Source organism: Microcaecilia unicolor, unplaced genomic scaffold (assembly GCF_901765095.1).
Source record: "Microcaecilia unicolor unplaced genomic scaffold, aMicUni1.1, whole genome shotgun sequence".
NCBI classification, from domain to species: Eukaryota; Metazoa; Chordata; class Amphibia; order Gymnophiona; family Siphonopidae; genus Microcaecilia; species Microcaecilia unicolor.
Genome location: NW_021963264.1, coordinates 65,361 through 86,045, shown reverse-complemented (window position 1 = coordinate 86,045; position 20,685 = coordinate 65,361). Strand labels below are relative to the sequence as shown.

The window sequence follows — 20,685 nt, the reverse complement described above, 5'->3', positions numbered from 1 at the left end:
ACATACCTTGGACTGCAAGACAGCATTGGCCTTTTACGTGGAGCGAACAAAGCCATTCAAACAGTCCGCCCAGTTGTTTGTTTCTTTCGATCCCAACAAGAGGGGAGTCGCCATCGGAAAACGCACAATCTCCAAATGGCTAGCAGATTGCATTTCCTTCACTTATGCCCAAGCTGGGCTGACTCTAGAGGGCCATGTCACGGCTCATAATGTTAGAGCCATGGCTGCGTCAGTGGCTCACTTGAAGTCAGCCTCCATTGAAGAGATTTGCAAGGCTGCAATGTGGTCATCAGTCCACACATTCACATCTCACTACTGCCTTCAGCAGGACACCCGACATGACAGTCGGTTTGGGCAGTCAGTGCTGCAAAATCTGTTCGGGGTTTAGGATCCACCTCCACCCCCCAAACCCATTTTTGTTCTGTTCCAGGCCGCACTCTCAGTTAGTTGTTTATGGTTTCAGGTCAATCTATGTTATGTCCTCGCCACTGCGAGGCCCAAATGACCAATGTTCATTGTTTTGAGTGAGCCTGGGTGCTAGGGATACCCCACATGTGAGAAGAAGCAGCCTGCTTGTCCTCGGAGAAAGCGAAGATACTTACCTGTAGCAGGTATTCTCCGAGGACAGCAGGCTGATTGTTCTCACAAACCCGCCCACCTCCCCTTTGGAGTTGTTATTTTTTTCTCTATATGCTTTTGGATTTAACTGAGAAGTGCTCACGCAACGGGTGGGAAATCAGTCCGTGCATGCACGGTGCGCGCGTGCCAGAAGACTCTGGCAAAACTTTTTAAATATTTTGCTTGCAAAATGCCGATTCCTGGGCCGACACGGACGTCGACCCACATGTGAGAACAATCAGTCTGCTGTCCTCGTAGAATACCTGCTACAGGTAAGTATCTTTGCTTTACTGGGAAGACTTTGCCAACTGACAATCTAGAGTATTGGGCATAATTTTAGACTCTAAACTTACCTTTGAGGCTCAAGTTAATAATCTTGTCAAGAAGATATTCTTTAAATTGTGACAACTACAAAGTATTAGATCTTCTCTTAGCCCTGATAATTTCAGAACTATTGTGCAGAATATGGCAGCGAGATTAATTTTTGGCCAGGGTAAATTTGAGAGAGCTACTTCCTTGCTGATTCACATTGACTCCTGGTAAAGGCGTGTACTTAGTTTAAATTAGCATGTACCTAAGTATATAAGTATTGCCATACTGGGACAGACCGAAGGTCCTTCAAGCTCAGCATCCTGTTTTCAACAGAGACTAATCCAGGTCACAAGTACCTGGCAAGATATTTTATGCTGCTTATCCTAGAAATAAGCAGTGGATTTTCCCCAAGTCTGTTTTAGTGTTTAGTGTGTAAGACTTTACATGGAATGAGCACTTTTTCATTCTCTGAAATGCTGGTTTTTCTAGCTAAATGTTGTAATTTTTATTCAAGTATAAACCTACAATTAGGCTAGGCAAAGGACAGTGGGAATGACCATGCCAAGGGACCAGGATGGCAGTAACCAGTCCTTTATTTGTATTTAGACATAAAACAGAGATCAAAACTTGACAAGTGGTGGACCCAACACGGGCCTGAGGAAGCTCCTTTTTTAGGAGTCCTATTATATAATAGACAAAACTAGTATATACATGCAATGCAGATAACAGTAGACTGAGGAACCCTCCAGGCTGAAAAAATGCAGCTGACTTTCAATCTTCCTAGAAGAGCTTGTTTCTTCACTTTATTTCATGATTCATTCAATGGATGTTTCATACCCCCCCCCCCCCCCCCCCCACAAGTACTTTGCTCTTAAACACAGCTGCTTCAGAATTACACAGACCTCAGCCACAAATGGGAAGTTTCAAAATTCTGTACATTGCTATTGCCAAACGCTGCAGTGGAGCTTATTCTGTGAAGCAATGTTAAGAGTGAAGCGCCTGGGGAAGTGAAACATCTGTTGACTGAATCATGAAGTAAACTGAAGAAACAAGCTCTTCAAGGAAGATTGCAAGTCAGTTGCATTTTTCCAGCCTAGAGGGTTCCTCTGTTCTGGTGTTATCATCTGCATTGCCTGTATATACTAGTTTTGTTTGTTATATAACAGGACTCCAGAGGAAGGCTCTACAGCCGAAACACAGCCCGTGTTGGGTCCGCCATTTGACAAATTTTGACCTCTGTTTTATGTTTAAATACAAATAATGGACTGGCTGCTGCCATCCTGGTCCATTTTCATGGTCATTCCCACTGTCTTTTGCCCTGCTTGTTTTTTTGGGAGTGTTTTGGTTCCCCTAAAATTAGGCTTTCCATCTATTTAGAAGATTCATCATAAATCAATTCTTGAACATTCTTTTTCTTATCAAAGTGCTAAAGTATGGAATGATATTCCAATGCAAATTAGAGTAATCCCATCTTACACTTTATTTTGCAGAGCTTTAAAGGCATATCTCTTCTACAAATGTTTGGAAATCTAATAAATGATTTTACAATTTACTACTTTAGAGATGTAACTATACATGCTATGATGCACTTAAGATTACTGTTGTCTTGATAATTGTAAATCTCCTCTTTTGTGAAATATAAACCTTAGAACAGAACTATGTGTAGTTCCAAGCTCAGTATATTTTATAGTTTATTAAGAGACTTTCTATACTGCCCTTCCTAGACAGGTCAAAGTGGTGTACAGACTAAAAAAAAAAGTTGGAAAAGAAAGCTATCATTAAAAGAAAAGAAGAGGAGTGGCCTAGTGGTTAGGGTGGTGGACTTTGGTCCTGGGGAAACTGAGGAACTGAGCTCGATTCCCACTTCAGGCACAGGCAGCTCCTTGTGACTCTGGGCAAGTCACTTAACCCTCCATTGCCCCATGTAAGCCGCATTGAGCCTGCCATGAGTGGGAAAGCGCGGGGTACAAATATAACAAAAATAAATAAATAAAAGAAAATTCATCCAAGAGATAGGCAAGTTAAAAATGTAAATTAAAACATAAAACACACTCAAAGGAGGCAAACTGATTAACTCATAACAGACCACTGTCCCAGATAATGTTAGCCCTGTGATAGAGAATATGCTTGCTCAAAGAAAAACATTTTCAAGGTAGCCTTAAAAGATTTAAAAACAGACAGCTCATGTACCATTTGAGGAATAGAATTCCACAAGGCAGGGGGCCAAAAAATAAAAATAAGATGGAATACCCAGTAGATTTGTAACAAGCTGTTTTGGGCAAAGGGAACTGTTTTACGCGAGAATGCTGTGAAACATTTTGAGTCAAGTGGCTACAAGCTGATGTCACTCAGATTTCTATTAGCTAGTTCCTGCCACCTTTAATATTTAAAATGTGGAGCATGCAAAGAATGATTAAAGGTATGTCCAGTGGCGTAGCCAGAAGGCAATTTTTGGGTGGGCCAACAGGTTGGATGGGTGGGCACTAGAGTTGCCAACTTTTTTGAAAGAGAAAAAACAGCAACCTGATGCACTCATACTCTGTCCCTACCCCACTCCCCATAACTTCAATGAGGGTTGCAGTGCAGGCTTCAGTGGCTGCAGACCAATTGAGAGCTAAGGGAAGTACAATAGACTGCACTATTCAGCCCCATTGAGCCACACATTCTGCATCCAGAGAACCTCCTGGCTCTCCACCAACAATGGATACAGAGCACAGCAAGGACAATTCTCCATAAAACTCATCATACAAAGAAATTTTGTTTTCTAGTGTAATCTCAATTACAGACATATTATAAATTAACTTTAAAAAAATCTATAAAACAAAAGTCACTCAGAACCTAGAACAAATCTAGCATGCCAACACTAACTTCCAAAAAAAAAGATCCTAACTATGAAAAAGAAGTGCCTTAAATATTATAGTAGGGCCCTAAAATACAAATACATTTATCAGGAAAGCTGAACAAGCCAAATTACTACAGAATGCTACATGGAAACTTCATGCTAACAGAATACCTCAGTCACACAAACAAGACACAAATGCCAAATACAGAATAAGTGACCACAAACTCTAGAAATATAAATTAAACGGAAACCCCAATAAACTAGACCTTGCATGTAGTACAACACCAGAGAAACAAGAAAGAAAAGCATTTGCTCCTGTGCAAAATATAAAGATGGCACATGCCAGGGATGGTGTTAGAGGATGGAACTAGGGCAATTGTGCTTGGTTCCTTGGCCAGGGAAAGCCTGCATGCTGGAAGCTGAAGGTGCAGCCTGGTAATGGACTTTGGGGTCCTTTCCTAGATTTTTGTTCTGGACCCCAGCCATGTTTAACATTAACTTTGGCAAGATGTACATTCCAAATCCAACATATTATATTCACAACATTGAAAATAAAATATTTTTTAATACCTTTTTGTTGTCTGGTCATTTTTTCTCAAATCATATTGGTCCCAGTCTCTGGTTTCTGCTTCCCTCTGTCTTCTCTTAAATAACTTGCCAGTGTCTCCTGTTTGACATTTCTTCTTTCTTCATGTCCATCATCCATCTCCCATCTCTGTTTTCCTATATTTCCTTGTCCAGTATCTCCCCTGTGTTCATATCCCCTCATCCATCATCATTCCTCTGTGCACCTATGCACCCCATGCCCAGCATATCCCTTCTGTATTCCTATTCTCCCCTTGTCTGGTATCTCTGCCCCCCCCTCTGTGTCCATATACCCCCCTCCAGTGTCCAGCATTTTATCTGTATTCCATATCCCCGTCCCCCCCCTTGTCAGGCCCCTCTGTGCCCATGTGCCATCCCCATACAGCATCTCACATTTATGTCCCTGTCCTCATGCTCCCACCTAATGCCCATCATCTCCCTTCTGTATCTGTATACTTCCCTATGTCCCCTTTCTCCCTCCTCCACACACACCAATGTGTCCCTCTCCTCTCTGATCCCACCCCCCAACCAGCTTCTCTTCCTCTCTTTCCTTCCCCTTATGCATCTGGCTCTTTCTCCCTGCACCTCTCTCCCTTCCCTCTAACACCTCCCATAGGTCCAGCACCTTTCTCCCTTTGCTCCAGCCCTCCTTGCAGGTCCACATCTGTCTCCTTTCCTTTCAGCCATCATCTGCATATCCAGCACCTCTCCTTCAGCCCCCCCCCCCCCCCCCACATGTCCAGCATCTCTCTCCCTTTCATCCAGCCCCCCCTACATGTACAGCACCTCTTTCCCTTTCATCCAGCCCCCCTACATGTACAGCACCTCTCCCCTTCACTTCAACCCCCTGCATATCCAGCACCTCTCCCCTTCCCTCCAACCTCCCGTCTGCAAATCCCAAACCTCTCCCCTACCCTCCAACCTCCCCTCTGCAAATCCCAAACCTCTCCCCTTCCTTCCAACCTCCCCTCTGCAAATCCCAAACCTCTCCCCTTCCCTCCAACCTCCCCTCTGCAAATTTCAAACCTCTCTTCTTCCCTCCAACCTCCCCTCTGCAAATCCCAAACCTCTCCCCTTCCTTCCATCTTCCCCTCTGCAAATCCCAAACCTCTCCCCTTCCCTCCAACCTCCCCTCTGCAAATCCCAAACCTCTCCCCTTCCCTCCAACCTCCCCTCTGCAAATTCCAAACCACTCCCCTTCCTTCCAGCCTCCCCTCTGCAAATCCCAAACCTCTCCCCTTCCCTCCAACCTCCCCTCTGCAAATTCCAAACCTCTCTCCTTCCCTCCAACCTCCCCTCTGCAAATCCCAAACCTCTCCCCTTCCCTCCAACCTCCCCTCTGCAAATCCCAAACCTCTCCCCTTCCTTCCATCTTCCCCTCTGCAAATCCCAAACCTCTCCCCTTCCTTCCAACCTCCCCTCTGCAAATCCCAAACCTCTCCCCTTCCCTCCAACCTCCCCTCTGCAAATCCCAAACCTCTCCCCTTCCTTCCAACCTCCCCTCTGCAAATCCCAAACCTCTCCCCTTCCCTCCAACCTCCCCTCTGCAAATCCCAAACCTCTCCCCTTCCCTCCAACCTCCCTCTGCAAATTCCAAACCACTCCCCTTCCCTCCAACCTCCCCTCTGCAAATTCCAAACCACTCCCCTTCCTTCCAGCCTCCCCTCTGCAAATCCCAAACCTCTCCCCTTCCCTCCAACCTCCCCTCTGCAAATTCCAAACCTCTCTCCTTCCCTCCAACCTCCCCTCTGCAAATCCCAAACCTCTCCCCTTCCCTCCAACCTCCCCTCTGCAAATCCCAAACCTCTCCCCTTCCTTCCATCTTCCCCTCTGCAAATCCCAAACCTCTCCCCTTCCTTCCAACCTCCCCTCTGCAAATCCCAAACCTCTCCCCTTCCCTCCAACCTCCCCTCTGCAAATTTCAAACCTCTCTCCTTCCCTCCAACCTCCCCTCTGCAAATCCCAAACCTCTCCCCTACCCTCCAACCTCCCCTCTGCAAATCCCAAACCTCTCCCCTTCCTTCCAACCTCCCCTCTGCAAATCCCAAACCTCTCCCCTTCCTTCCAACCTCCCCTCTGCAAATCCCAAACCTCTCCCCTTCCCTCCAACCTCCCCTCTGCAAATCCCAAACCTCTCCCCTTCCTTCCATCTTCCCCTCTGCAAATCCCAAACCTCTCCCCTTCCTTCCAACCTCCCCTCTGCAAATCCCAAACCTCTCCCCTTCCCTCCAACCTCCCCTCTGCAAATCCCAAACCTCTCCCCTTCCCTCCAACCTCCCCTCTGCAAATTCCAAACCACTCCCCTTCCTTCCAGCCTCCCCTCTGCAAATCCCAAACCTCTCCCCTTCCCTCCAACCTCCCCTCTGCAAATTCCAAACCTCTCTCCTTCCCTCCAACCTCCCCTCTGCAAATCCCAAACCTCTCCCCTTCCCTCCAACCTCCCCTCTGCAAATCCCAAACCTCTCCCCTTCCTTCCATCTTCCCCTCTGCAAATCCCAAACCTCTCCCCTTCCTTCCAACCTCCCCTCTGCAAATCCCAAACCTCTCCCCTTCCTTCCATCTTCCCCTCTGCAAATCCCAAACCTCTCCCCTTCCTTCCAACCTCCCCTCTGCAAATCCCAAACCTCTCCCCTTCCTTCCATCTTCCCCTCTGCCCCTGGCAAGTCCAGCACCCTTCAGCCTTCTGTTCCCTCCCCTCCCCTTCCTGGGCCAGCACCCCACTGACTTCCTCACCCTCTCCCACCCCTGCAGCGCTTCTTTTAATGCTGTTGGCTGCTGTGCACAGTCTCCCACCCCCGCAGCGGCGCTTACACTTCGCTACGGCGCTGCCTGCCTGCCAGCAACTCTACAGATGCGGCACCGACGTCCGACGTCTTCCGTGTCCCGCCTCTGTAAACAGGAAGTTACATCAGCGCGGCAGAGGGAAGACCCCGGAGTAGGAAGTCGGACGTCGGTGCCGCATCTGTAGAGTTGCTGGCAGGCAGGCAGTGCCGTAGCGAAGTTTAAGCGCCGCCTCGGGGGTGGGACACTGTGCACAGCAGCGCCGACAGCATTAAAAGAAGCACTGCGGCAGGGGTGGGAGAGGATAAGGATCTTCTGGACGGGCCTGAGGCTAAACAGGGTGGGCCTGGGCCCATTCAGGCCCACCCGTAGCTACGCCCCTGGGTATGTCTCAAAGAAAATCTGATCATTAATGTTTATATGATTCTCAGGATACCGTTCAAACATGTTCTGCTAAGTCATATTACTTGTACCTGTGCTTGGAAATTTGACAAACTATAAGTTATATACTTAAAAATATAGTGATGGAAAGTAGTGGAGTAACGGAAGTGGAAGTAGTAAAAGGGATGGTGGGATAAGGGAAGGAAGAGGTGAGAAGTTACGGGAGGGTTTACGTTGAAACTTATGATTTATGTGGTGTATGAGTTGGCACCCTGAAGAGACTAAAAGGCTACACTACAAAGCAATGATCGGACCAAACTACAAAGACACACACAAACTCTTCTACCTTGTAAATAAGTTGCTAGACACCATACCAGTTACAAACAACAGCAAAGATATACCAGGGGCTGACGACCTCGCAAAATACTTCAAGGAGAAAAACATACAACTACGACTTAAAATACCCACCAGCCCCATTGAATACGCCACACTCCTAAACTGTCTAGACCCAGAAGATGGAATATATCCAGCAGACAGGATCTGGACCGAATTCGAATTACTGCCAGAGGACCTCATCTCTAAAACGCTCAAAAGATTCACCAAATCCCAATGCAAACTAGATATCTGTCCAAACAACCTCATGAAATCAGCTCCTCAATAATTCATAATAGATCTAACGAATCACGTGAACTTCATGCTACAAAACGGACTTTTCCCAAAAGAAAAAGGAAACATTTTACTCACCCCAATACCTAAAGACACAAAGAAAAACGCAAGTGAAATAACCAACTACAGACCAGTAGCATCAATACCACTAATAACCAAAATAACCGAAGGGATGGTAACCAAACAACTCACAAACTATCTCAACAAGTTCTCAATACTGCATGATGCCCAATCAGGATTCCGATCAAATCACAGCACAGAAACAGTATTAATTACCCTAATGACCAAATTTAAAGAAATGATAGCAACCGGCAACAATATACTCCTCTTACAATTTGACATGTCAAGTGCCTTTGATATGGTCGACCATGGAATCTTATTACACATACTTGAATATTTTGGTATCAGAGGTAATGTCCTAAACTGGTTTAAGGGGTTCTTAACATTACGCTCTTATCAGGTCACTTCAAATTCAACTACTTCTGATGCATGGACACCCGAATGTGGAGTACCGCAGGGATCCCCCCTCTCACCAACAATTTTCAACCTTATGATGGTCCCCTTGGCAAAACTTCTATCAAACCATAACCTAAACTCATACATATATGCCGATGATGTAACGATATACATTCCTTTCAAACAAGATATTAATGAAATATCCAACGAAATCAACCAAAGTCTACACATCATGAACACCTGGGCAGATGCATTCCGATTGAAACTGAACGCAGAAAAAACCCAATGCCTCATACTTACCTCCCAATACAACACGAATAAATTTACCACTATCAACACACCCAAACTAAATCTGCCAATCTCAGAAACTTTAAAACTCCTTGGAGTCACTATTGACCGCCATCTAACACTTGAGACTCATGCGAACAACACCACCAAAAAGATGTTCTACTCTATGTGGAAACTGAAAAGAATAAGACCATTCTTTCTGAGATCTGTCTTCCGCAGCCTAGTGCAATCACTCGTACTCAGTCATCTGGACTACTGTAACTCACTATACGCAGGATGCAAAGAACAAATATTGAGAAAACTTCAAACAGCCCAGAATACAGCAGCCAGACTCATTTTCAGAAAACCAAAATATGAAAGTGCAAAACCCTTACGTGAGAAACTACACTGGCTCCCACTCAAGGAACGTATCACCTTTAAAGTATGCACATTAGTTCACAAAATCATTCATGGTGAAGCCCCTACATACATGTCTAACTTAATAGACCTGCCACCCAGAAACGCTAAAAGATCATCCCGAACTTTCCTCAATCTCCACTTCCCTAAGTGCAAAGGCATTAAATACAAAGCACTGCATGCATCAACCTTCTCTCATATGAGCACACAATTCTGGAACACACTACCACGCAACCTGAAAACGATCAACGAACTAACCGACTTCCGCAAACTACTGAAGACTCATCTCTTCGAGAACACCTACTGCAAGGACCAAAACACATGAATTCACACACACTATAGAAAAGCACCAATTCACTCTCTTCTGAATTCTCTTCCCCATACTTTCACCACACTCAAAACCACACTCACAGATAAAACTGTTACACCCTAATATCCTTTCGTTATTGTCCTATCGCCCTATCATTTCCCCATTGTCACATTCCATTGTTTCTAATCCTAGATGATATTTTGACCTTGACTTCGTCTTCCCACAACTCTTCACAATGTACCCATAATCGTATTATGACCAATTGTATTTCTATTATTCACAACGTATTGTAAGCCACACTGAACCCGCAAATAGGTGGGAAAATGTGGGATACAAATGCAATAAATAAAAAATAAATAAAAACTGGGTTCCAGCATTATGTTGTAATGTTGCTACTAATTTTAAAACTTAAATTAAAAAGTTTTTTTTTTATGTATGGTAAGCTCCCCAAGCAATAGACAACTATTCTCAGTGTCTTTGTTGCATGTGTGAGGTACTATTACGGCTTAGCTCAGTTATTGTATGTGCCACTAAAGCTCTGAGAGGAGCTGAACTGTGGGCTTCTGACTCACCAGCAGAAAAGGCCCCTTGGCTGCCCAGTCTCTGGAACTTCCTGAGCCGTACTCCTTCCCAGCCAGGACAATCAGAGGATGGCCTGCTTGTTGATATCGCTCAGCAGCATCAAAAATGTCAATCTGACAAGACATGTAAAATTGTGCATCAGTTATATTATCCTGTCACAAAATACCAACAGTACTGGTCTTGAACAAAAGAACCCCCAGATTTATTACAAATTGATAGCTTTTATTAGATCAACAGAAAAATCTACTAAATGTCAAGTACATAAGCTTTGAGACTCCACCGTTCTCTTCATACACCCTCTGATGTAGAGGACCTTCCTCTTTTCCTCACATTTCCAAGAAGACTAACACAGCAATCACACCACTTTATTCATTGACACAAAATTATTGGAAGGAATTTTCTTTAGTGACAGTTATTGTCATAGGTGCCAACATTTCAAAATGACTGAGGGTGCCAAATTCAATACATATTACCTTTCCCTGGACACAATGAAGGAACTTGCTCAATACAGGGGTGCTCAACACCCAAAGAGCGAGCTCTTTTGGTTTTGAACAGTAAAACCAGGCATTTAACCACTCCCGAAGAAATCCTGTAAATTATTGAGATGGGGTCCATCTACTTTCGCCTCTGGCCTACCCAGCAGCAGTATGCCACTCGTGTAACTGGAGGGGATCCCCAAGTCCTGCCAGCCAGTAGCACAGTAATGGGGGAGGGGAAGGCGGCAGTCTGCCATAGGTGCCATTTTAGCCAGGGTGCCACCCAGCAGCAGCATAGCAGAAGCCCCACAAGCTGAAGACTGTCACCTCCCCCCTCCTGGCAATGGTGGGTCTCTTAACTGCAGTACCCCCCCCCCCCCCAACACACACACACACACACACGATACCTTTTAAATCCTTCTATTTTTCACCAGAAGCAAAAAGGAATCCTACTCTTTGTCGGCAGCAATGCAAAAGTAGTGAGCCCAAAGTTTGCAGGACCAGGAAGTTATGCCAGACGAAAGGCTTGAGCCGGCGTGAGCAGTGGGTAGGAGTCCTTGCTCACTGCCGATTTCAAGTTTCAAATATTTGATATACTGCTCTTGGAGCACTCTTCAGAGTGGTTTACAATTTAAAAACATAGTGGGAAAAGAAATAAATTATAAAATAGGAGAGAAATAAAAAGAGAATTAAAAAAAAAAAAGTCAGAAGCTGAGGGCTCTTCAGCTTGAAGAAAAGACGGCTGAGGGGAGATATGATAGAGGTCTATAAAATAATGAGTGGAGTGGAATGGGTAGATGTGAATCGTTTGTTTACTCTTTCCAAAAATACTAGGACTAGGGGGCATTCAATGAAGCTAAAAAGTAGTAAGTTTAATATGAATTGGAGAAAATATTTCTTCACTCAACGTGTAATTAAACTCTGGAATTCATTGCCAGAGAATGTGGTAAAGGTGGTTAGCTTAGTGGGGTTTTAAAAAGGTCTGGACAGCTTCCTAAAGGAAAAGTCCATAAACCATTATTAAATTGACTTGGGGAAAATCCACTGCTTATTTCTGGGATAAACAGCATAAAATGTATTGGACTTTTTCGGGATCTTGCCAGGTATTTGTGACCTGGATTGGCCACTGTTGAAAACAGGATGCTGGGCTTGATGGACCTTTAGTCTGTCCCAGTGTGGCTGTACTTATGTACTTAGGGTAAGGTATTTAATAGGTATTTAATTTTTAAGTTTAGGGGACAGAAGGGGAGCAAGGTAGTTAGAGAGGGATGAGGAGTTGGGGGGGGGGGAGGAAATACCTGCCCATCCAACTTACCTACTGGCCCAATCAACAAATGCCTTCTAGCTATACTACTGTACTAAGTAGATGGAAAAACCCCTTCTTTTATTTCATTATATACTCCATGAGCCAGCGAATGGGAATGCTATCCAGAAAGGTCCTGCTGAATATCTGGATAAAGTTATCTGGGTAAGTCTGCCACTGATAACTTTAGGAAAGTTTTTCACTGACCAAACTTATTCACTGCTGACTGGATAAAATTAAGTGGATATCAGTGCTGACCAGATAAAATTTAGGGAACACTCCAGCCCTGCCTCATTTTATATGACTAAATTCTGTGCCAGCAACCATTTACTTGGACAGAATTCATCCATTCAGTAAGGAAGGGATGGTGGGGGAGGGGATCTAAATACTGAGGGGTCAGCATTCAAAGCAATTTAACCAGGCACAAGGAGTAACACTGGCTGCATATAATGTAGCAGGACTTGCTTATCCACTCCTACCCTGAGATAATGTTCAAGCAGCTTTCCAACTTTATGTACAACTTTCTTTAAATTAGTCCCCTTATTTTCTAACTCCTATCTAAATGTCCCATCTTTGCTTACACCCTATGCTGTCTATTAAAATATTTTATTTGTATTGTGTTGACACTAATGTAGCATACTATCCGCCTTATTTTCAAAAGAGAAAGATGCCCATATTTCGACCCAAATCGGGAGATGGGCGTCTGTCTCCCGTGGGCACCCAAATCGGTATAATCAAAAGCCAATTTTTGGCGTCTTCAACTGCAATCTGTCGCGGAAACGGCCAAAGTTGACGGGGGCGTGTCGGAGGCATGGTGAAGGCGGGGCTGGGGCGTGTTTATCGGCCAAGGAGAGATGGCCGTCCTCGGCCGATAATCGAAAAAAGAAAGGCGTTTTTAGCGCGAATTTGGGTCACTTTTTTTGGACCCTTTTTTTTCCACAAACAAGTCCCAAAAAAGTGCCCTAAATGACCAGATGACCACCGGAGGGAATCGGGGATGACCAGCCTTGACTCCCCCAGTGGTCACTAACCCCCTCCCATCCAAAAAAAACAACTTTAAAAACTTTTTTTTTCCAGCCTGTAAGCCAGCCTCAAATGTTATACTCAGTTCCATCACAGCAGTATGCAGGTCCCTGGAGCAGTTGTTAGTGGGTGCAGTGGACTTCAGCCAGGTGGACCCAGGCCCATCCCCCACCCCTACCTGTTACACATGTGGTGGTAAATGGGAGCCCTTCAAACCGCCCCCAAAACCTACTGTACCCACATCTAGGTGCCCCCCTTCAGCCATAAGTGCTATGGTAATGGTGTAGAGTTGTGGGCAGTGGGTTTTGGGGGGCTCAGCACCCAAGGGAAGGGAGCTATGGACTTCAGAGGTAGTTAACTTTTTTTTTTTAATTGTTACACGTGCCCCCTAGGGTGCCTGGCTGGTGTCCTGGCATGTGAGGGGGACCAGTGCACTACGAATCCTGGCCCCTCCCATGACCCAATGCCTTGGATTTGTTTGTTTTTGAGCTGGGCGCCTTCGGTTTCCATTATCGCTGAAAAACGAAACCGCCCAGCTCAAATCCGCACAAATCCAATGCATTTGGCTGGCACAAACTGTATTATCGGAAAAAAGATGGACGCCCATTTTTTTCCAAAATACGGTTTGTCCCGCCCCTTCACGTACCCGTTCTCAGAGATACCACGCCCATGGAGATGGGCATTCACGTTCGATTATGCCCCTCTATGCCACACCTTGTATTGTAGTTTGAATATTTTCTTACTGCTGTAAATATCTATTGCTATGTTTGATTTATTTTGTTTTGAGTGAATTTCTTAAAAAAGGTGGTAAATAAACCTTAATAAATAAATAATATGCGCCTAATGCAGCAAAAAATGGAATACGAGATGCACTCAGGTGTCCTGTGGTAACTTTGAAATGTGTGCACATGAACCACATGCTAAATTTTTTCTTGAGGGGGGAGTGTCAAGGACGCAGAGTAGGTATTCCTGCGTTAACCAGTTAGTGCATCTACATTACTGTGCACTAATTAACACATGGATATCCGTGTGAGCCCTTATTGCCTACAAAATAGGTGACAATAAGTGCTCATACGGTAATTTTTTAAAAACTGGCCAGGCGCTAATGGCACAGTAGTGCGTGGCCATCAATACAAAAAATGGAAAATAGGCCTTTTTATGGCTGCGGTAAAAACAGTATTTAAGAGCACACTAAGGCCATTTTTTACTGCACCTTTGTAAAAGGATCCCTTTACTCAAAGGAAAATAAAAAACTAAAACAAATTCACCAAGTTAGTGCTAAAATTATTGTTCATCAGGCTGTTCATTTTTACCACATCTAATTAATGTTCCTTCTCTATAATGCTTCCAACAGCTAGTCTTTGCAGTGTTTCACCCTGGCCTCCACTTTCACAGCCAGCCTGACTTCTGCTTTATTATGGAGAATAATGACAGACAACCCTCAGCAAGTGAAATAACACAATTCTTTAACTGCGTAAGCAACCATCAAAAGTAACAAAACTGCAGGTTCCTCACCGTTTCATTTGAAGGGAAATGTATGGTCTGTGGTGCCTGTTTATTTAGGAATTTGTTGAACAAACGGATGTTTGCAAATGTTCCTCTCGCCATGACATCATCATTACCTCTGCGTGAGCCATAGGAGTTAAACTCCCTGGGCGTCAAGCTGAAAAGAAAAAGTATTTTTGTTTACCCCATTATATAAACAATGTAAAACAAATTACGATTATTCAATTTAATGTAATCTTTCTCACCCCTCCTCCCCACTATTTAGAAAGGAATGTTACTTGTATATTGAGCAATTTAAACCCTCTTATCACAGACATAACGAGCACTAGAAATTAGTGAACAATCTGCAACCAGAGTACTGTATTTCCTTAGTATTTCATAGTGTTTATTTTTGTGCATTTCTTTGTGTGTGGTGTCTCTGGCAAAATAACTGGTCTCTGCATTAGTGTTAGTTTTACAAATTTTACACTCAAAGCCATTTTCCTTTGTCCTGTGAATTATCATCAGTTACTGGTGCCGATATCTCTCACTACAGTAAGACTTAACGACAGAACGGTTCATCTTCTACCACTATTAATATGTAATCTTGAGTAGACCTCACCAAGATCTAGGATTTAGCACATATCTTTACAGTAACAGTTCAAGATGAATTACATTCAGGTACTCAAAGGGCTCACAAACTAAGGCCCTTTTACTAAGCAGCAGTAAGCCAACCATGGGCTTAACGCACGCCAACCTGGAGCTACCGCCGGTCTAACACTGGCGCCGGCGGTAGTTCCACCCCCAGCACGTGGCATTTCCAGTGCTAGCAGAAATATTCAAAAAATATTTCCACAGGGGATTACCCGGTGGTAATCAGGCAGCGCAGCATGCTACCCGGTTACTGCTGGGTTACCACAGGAGCCCTTACCGCCAACTCAATGGCATCCCACACCAGAAGAAAATGTTTCCTCCACCATGGAAGGCTCCTGACATCCCACACCTTCCAAGTAGCTAATAAATGAGGGTCCTTTTAGTAAGGAGCACTAAAAATAAGCATGCGCTAAACGCTATAGATGCCCATATATTTCTGTGGGCGTCTCTAGCATTTAGTGCACACTAAAAACGCTACCACTCCTTTGTAAAAGACACTCTGAATTTGTTTTCTCCACTTCCAATAAGATGGGGAATCTGAAGACGTCCAAGACTGCAAAATCCATTTGCGTTCGAGACACACCTTATGAAACAGGATTGTCCCCCCTTTATTTGGTCCCTGAAGGGCCCCAGGCTTGTCCAATAAATAATCCACTAAGCCCTGAATCGGATATCCCAGTATGGCACCCAGGTAATTAACTATGGTAGACCAGAATCATTTGATCAACAAACATCCACACAAAGAATGGATAAAAGTATTATTATCTCTCTGACATTTAATATAAAGAGGAGATTCCAAACTACCCACTTTATATAACTGTACTGCGTAAGTACGCCCTATGTAATACCTTAAAATAACATTCCCTGAGGTCTGTGCTAAGAATTAGGTGGGAAATCCTTTTTACAGAAGCCAACATATCCCAATTTTTCAGCTCCATTGTTAAGTCCCGTTCCCAATGCTCTCTTACCCCTCCCCCATATCTTTAACCTTCTCAAATTTCTAGAGAGCCTTATGAAACCCAGAAAAAAAGAGATATCAAAATCAGAGATATTACTGAATAAATCTCTGAGCCATTACTCCAGATGCAGCTGGAGTTGGCCAGCTTTTAAAGTTCCCACATCGTGTTTAACTTGACAATGTGCAAATCTATTGCCCTATCTAAGGCCAATACACTGTTGAATCGACTCACAGGGAATCAACGTCCCTTCCTGAGCGAGTATGTGCTCCAGTGATATAAACCCCCATCTTTCTCATTCGATAAATACTAAATTGTTTAGCCCTGGTTGAAAAGATGGATTTCCCCACAAGTCCCCTCCCAATTTCCGCACCAACACCTTCCATGTATCTCTTAGGGGGTCAGAATATAACACTGCTACCTAAGCAATATGGAAGGTGAGCATTTGGTAAATGCAGCAATGACTGAAAATAATATGGGGCATAGAAAGCGGTCTCCAATGAAATTGGGGTCAACCTTTTTCAACCATAACCCAATCCTTTGACGTAGCAGACAAAGCCATATTGTAAGAATATAAGAATAGCCATACTGGGTCAGACCAATGGTCCAACTAGCCCAGTGTCCTGCTTCCAGCAGTGGACAATCCAGGTCACAAATACCTGGCAGAAATCCAAATATAATGATAATAAAACTTTATTTCTAACCCACTATATAGCCTAAGTGGGATACAAAAAATACCAATATAATAAAATAATACAGTACAACAATAAATAACAAAAGTAATATTACAAAATCATTTCATTGGAGAATTATAGATTGTATTACAGTGGGGTGGGAGGGAGGAAATATAGAAAAATTATTGAATTTCAGAGAGCAGTATTGGAATTTTTTCCTTGAAGGCTGTAAATCCAGGAGGATTGAATCGCGAAATTGAGTGGATGACACTGCTGTAATGTGATTGGATGATGGAGTCAGTCCTTAGAGTGTGATTAGTGCTCCTTTTTAAAAAAGAGGTGTATATAAAACAGGTGTATATAACTGCTAAGACGCCGCTGCCATTTTACAAATTCCGCAGGAGATGAAGATGCAGTCTATTTTTGGATAAAAAAGCTTGTTTGATAGAAAACTATTTTGTGAGGCTTACAAAGATTTAATGATTAAAATTTTGGATCGATGATGAATACATGCCCACTCTAAGCAATGCTTGGCTCGATAAGCTAAGCCATAGTAGTGGTATCATGCGCATCCAATAGAGCCAATAGTGCTACTAAATATAATTGTACTCTAAGACAAATCTTCAATTTGTTAGGAGCTGGGCATTCTGGTTTGGATATAATACTAATTAGCAGAAAACTACAACAGTAGGGCTCTGCATCTCATATAACTAAAAATCAATCACTGCTATTCACTTCTTGCCCTGGGATTGGTAGCATGGAAAGTTGCTACGTATCTCAATAACAGACTATGGACTATTCCGTCTGGTAGCGCTATATAAATGTTAATAATAATAATAACAACTTGTCCAAATCTTTTTTAAACCCAGATACGCTAACCGCCTTTACCAAATCCTCCGGCAACGAGTTCCAGAGCTCCTATTTCCTCCTATTTGTTTTCCAAGTATTTCCATGTAATTTCATCGAGTGTCACATGATCTTTGTACTTTTCGAAAGAGTGAAAATTGATTCACTTCTATTCGTTCTACACCACTCAGGATTTTATAAATCACAATCATATCCCCTCTCAGCAGTCTTTTTTCCGAGCTGAAGAGCCCTAACCTCTTTAGGGGGTAATTTTATACAGTTTTTCTGTGGATAAGCCCCGTTTTACCCATGGAAAAGTGAAGATCTTTACCTGTAGCAGGAATTCTCCGAGGGCAGCAGGCCTTATATTCTCACACATGGATAACGCTATCCTGTGTTGCCCAGTCCGGATCTTATGACAAAGCACTGTGATGGACTTGCAGTCCATCTGCATATTCTCACAGTCTTCTCCAGGGTGACTCCCAGGTCCACCCCGATCCACTCAGGGCCCTTGCTCCAGGTGCCTAGCACTTCCCCAGCTGCCTTCTAGGTGCATTATGCCAGCCAATTAGAGACTGTGTGTTTCCCAATGGCGACCCACATCCTGTTGGGATTAAAAGAAACAAAAAGTTGGGCGGATTGTCTGTGGGGCTTAGTCCACTCCATGTAATAGACCAATGCTCACTTGCAGTCCAAGGTGTGTAAGGCATTCTTGTCAGGATGGGCATGAGGTTGGGGATCGAATGTTGGCAAGACAATCGACTGGTTCAGATGGAACTCAAGAGACCACCTTCGGCAGGAACTTAGGGTGCGTGTGGAGGACTACTCTGTTGTGACGAAACTTAGTGTAAGGTGCATCCACTACTAAGGCCTGAAGCTCACTGACCCTGCAAGATGAAGTAACAGACACCAAGAAAATGACCTCCCAGTTCAAGTACTTCAGATGACAGGAATCCAGTGACTTGAAAGGAGTTTTCATCAGCTGGGTGAGAACGACGTTGAGGTCCCATGTGGAAGTTTGACAGGGGGCTTTGACAAGAGCAAACCTCTCATGAAGCGAACAACCAGAGGCTATCCAGAGATGGGCTTACCCTCTACATGGTGATCGTAAGCACTAATCGCACTGAGGTGATGTGAACCCTTACAGAGTTGATTATGAGACCAGAAGAGAGGTACAGAAGGTATTCAAGCAGGGTGTGTTTAGGACATCAAATGGGATCTAGGGCCTTGCCCTCACACCAAACCTCCTCCATTTAAAAGAGTAACACCTCTCGGTGGAATCTTTCCTGGAAACTTGCAAGACACCCTCTGGCAGACCCAAGGAAACAAATTCTAGGCTCTCAAAATCCAGACCATGAGCGCCAGAGACAGGGTTTGGGATGAAGAACAGACCACTCGTTCTCCATGATGAGGGTTGGAAAACACTCCAATCTCCATGGTTCCTCAGAGAATAAACTTTAGACGAAGAGGGAACCAGATCTGTTGAGGCCAGTAAAGATAATGGTCCTGCGGTCTTGCTTGAGTTTCAGCAAAGTTTTCCCCACAAGAGGTATGGGAGGATACGAATACAGAAGTTCTGATCCCCAATGAAGGAGGAAGGCATCAGCGCTAGTCTGTTATGGGCCTGGAGCAGAACTGAGGGACCTTGTGATTGATGTGAGTGGCAAAGAGATCCACTGAGGGGGTGCCCAATGCTTGGAAAACCTCACAGGCAACACCATTGTTGAGAGACCACTTGCGCAGTTGTATGACCCTGCTCAGTCTGTCGGCCAGGCTGTTTTTGCCCGCCAGATAACTGGTGCAAAGAAACATTCCATGCCGGAGAGCCCAATGTCACATCTGAACCGCCTCCCAACTCAGTGGGTGTGATATGGTGCCCCCTTGCTTGTTGGTGTAACCTTTGCAACCTGATTGCCCATTTGAATGAGTATAATTTGGTGAGACAGCTGATCTCTGAAAGCCCATAGAGCATTTCAAATAGCTGAAGCTCCAGGAGACTGACCAAGCACTTTGAGTGTGAAACCCGTTTACCTGGGCTCCCCAACCAAGGCAAGATGCATCAGTTGTCAGCACTTTCTCTGGCTGAGGAATTTGGTATGGGAATCCCAGAGTCAAAATGGATCAAATGATCCACCACAACAGGGAGCGAGTCAGATCCGAGGACTCTCGGATGACATCTTCCAGATTCCCAGTAGCCTGACATTTACTGAGAAGCTAGGGTTCACTGACTGATTCTCATGAGAAGACATGTCGTGGGCATCACAAACTGTGGACGCCATGTATCCCAACAATATCAACATCTGCCAAGCTGTGACCTGCTGAGAGGTGCAAGCCTGAGAAGCCAGTGCGACTAGAGCATTCGCTCTCTGCCCCAGAAGGAAGGCTCGAACCTTCTGCGTAACGAGCAGGGCTCCAATGAACTCCAATTGCTGGGCAGGGTGTAGATGGGACTTGGGGTAATTTAAAACGAACTCTAGTAGCTCCAGCACCTGAATAGCCCTTCGCATGGACTCCCGAGCACTGTCCTCCGATGTGCTCTTCACCAGCCAGTTGTCGAGATAAGGGAACACATGGACACCCAGACACACGTATCAACACTGCAACTACTGCTAGACATTTGGTAAATACCCTGGGAGCTGACGCGATGCCAGAGGGCAACTCGAAGTACTGGAAGTGCTGTGTTCCCAACCGAAATCGAAGATATTTCCGGTGGGCTGGAAGCATTGGGATGTGTATATATGCATCCTTTAAGTCCAGAGAGCATAGCCAATCGCTTTCCTGAATCATGCAGAGAAGTGTACCCAGGGAAACCATCCTGAACTTTTCTTTGACCAAGAATTTGTTCAGGAACTTAGGTCTAGGATGGGACACATCCCCCCCCCCCCCCCGTCTTCTTTTGCACAAGTACCTGAAATAGAATTGCCGCCCTTCCTCCCCTGGTGTAACCAGCTTGACTGCATGAGCCATCAGAAGGACTGAGAATTTCTCTGCAAGTACCTGCTTGTGCTGAGAGCTGAAGGAATGAGTTCTCGGTGGGCAATTTGGAGGTTT

At 44.5% G+C, this 20,685-nt stretch overlaps 1 protein-coding gene across 1 annotated transcript in view; it reads right to left on the bottom strand.

Moving 5' to 3' along the window:
• LOC115459123 (cytoplasmic aconitate hydratase-like) overlaps positions 1–20,685 on the bottom strand; it is a gene marked incomplete at its 5' end in the record, with an annotated part of 87,054 nt that overhangs the window by 11,453 nt on the left and 54,916 nt on the right. Inside the window, 2 exons of the mRNA XM_030188993.1 lie at positions 10,208–10,330; positions 14,535–14,682. Of these exons, the coding sequence (XP_030044853.1) occupies positions 10,208–10,330; positions 14,535–14,682 (271 nt within the window). The remainder of the gene's footprint in view (positions 1–10,207; positions 10,331–14,534; positions 14,683–20,685) is intronic.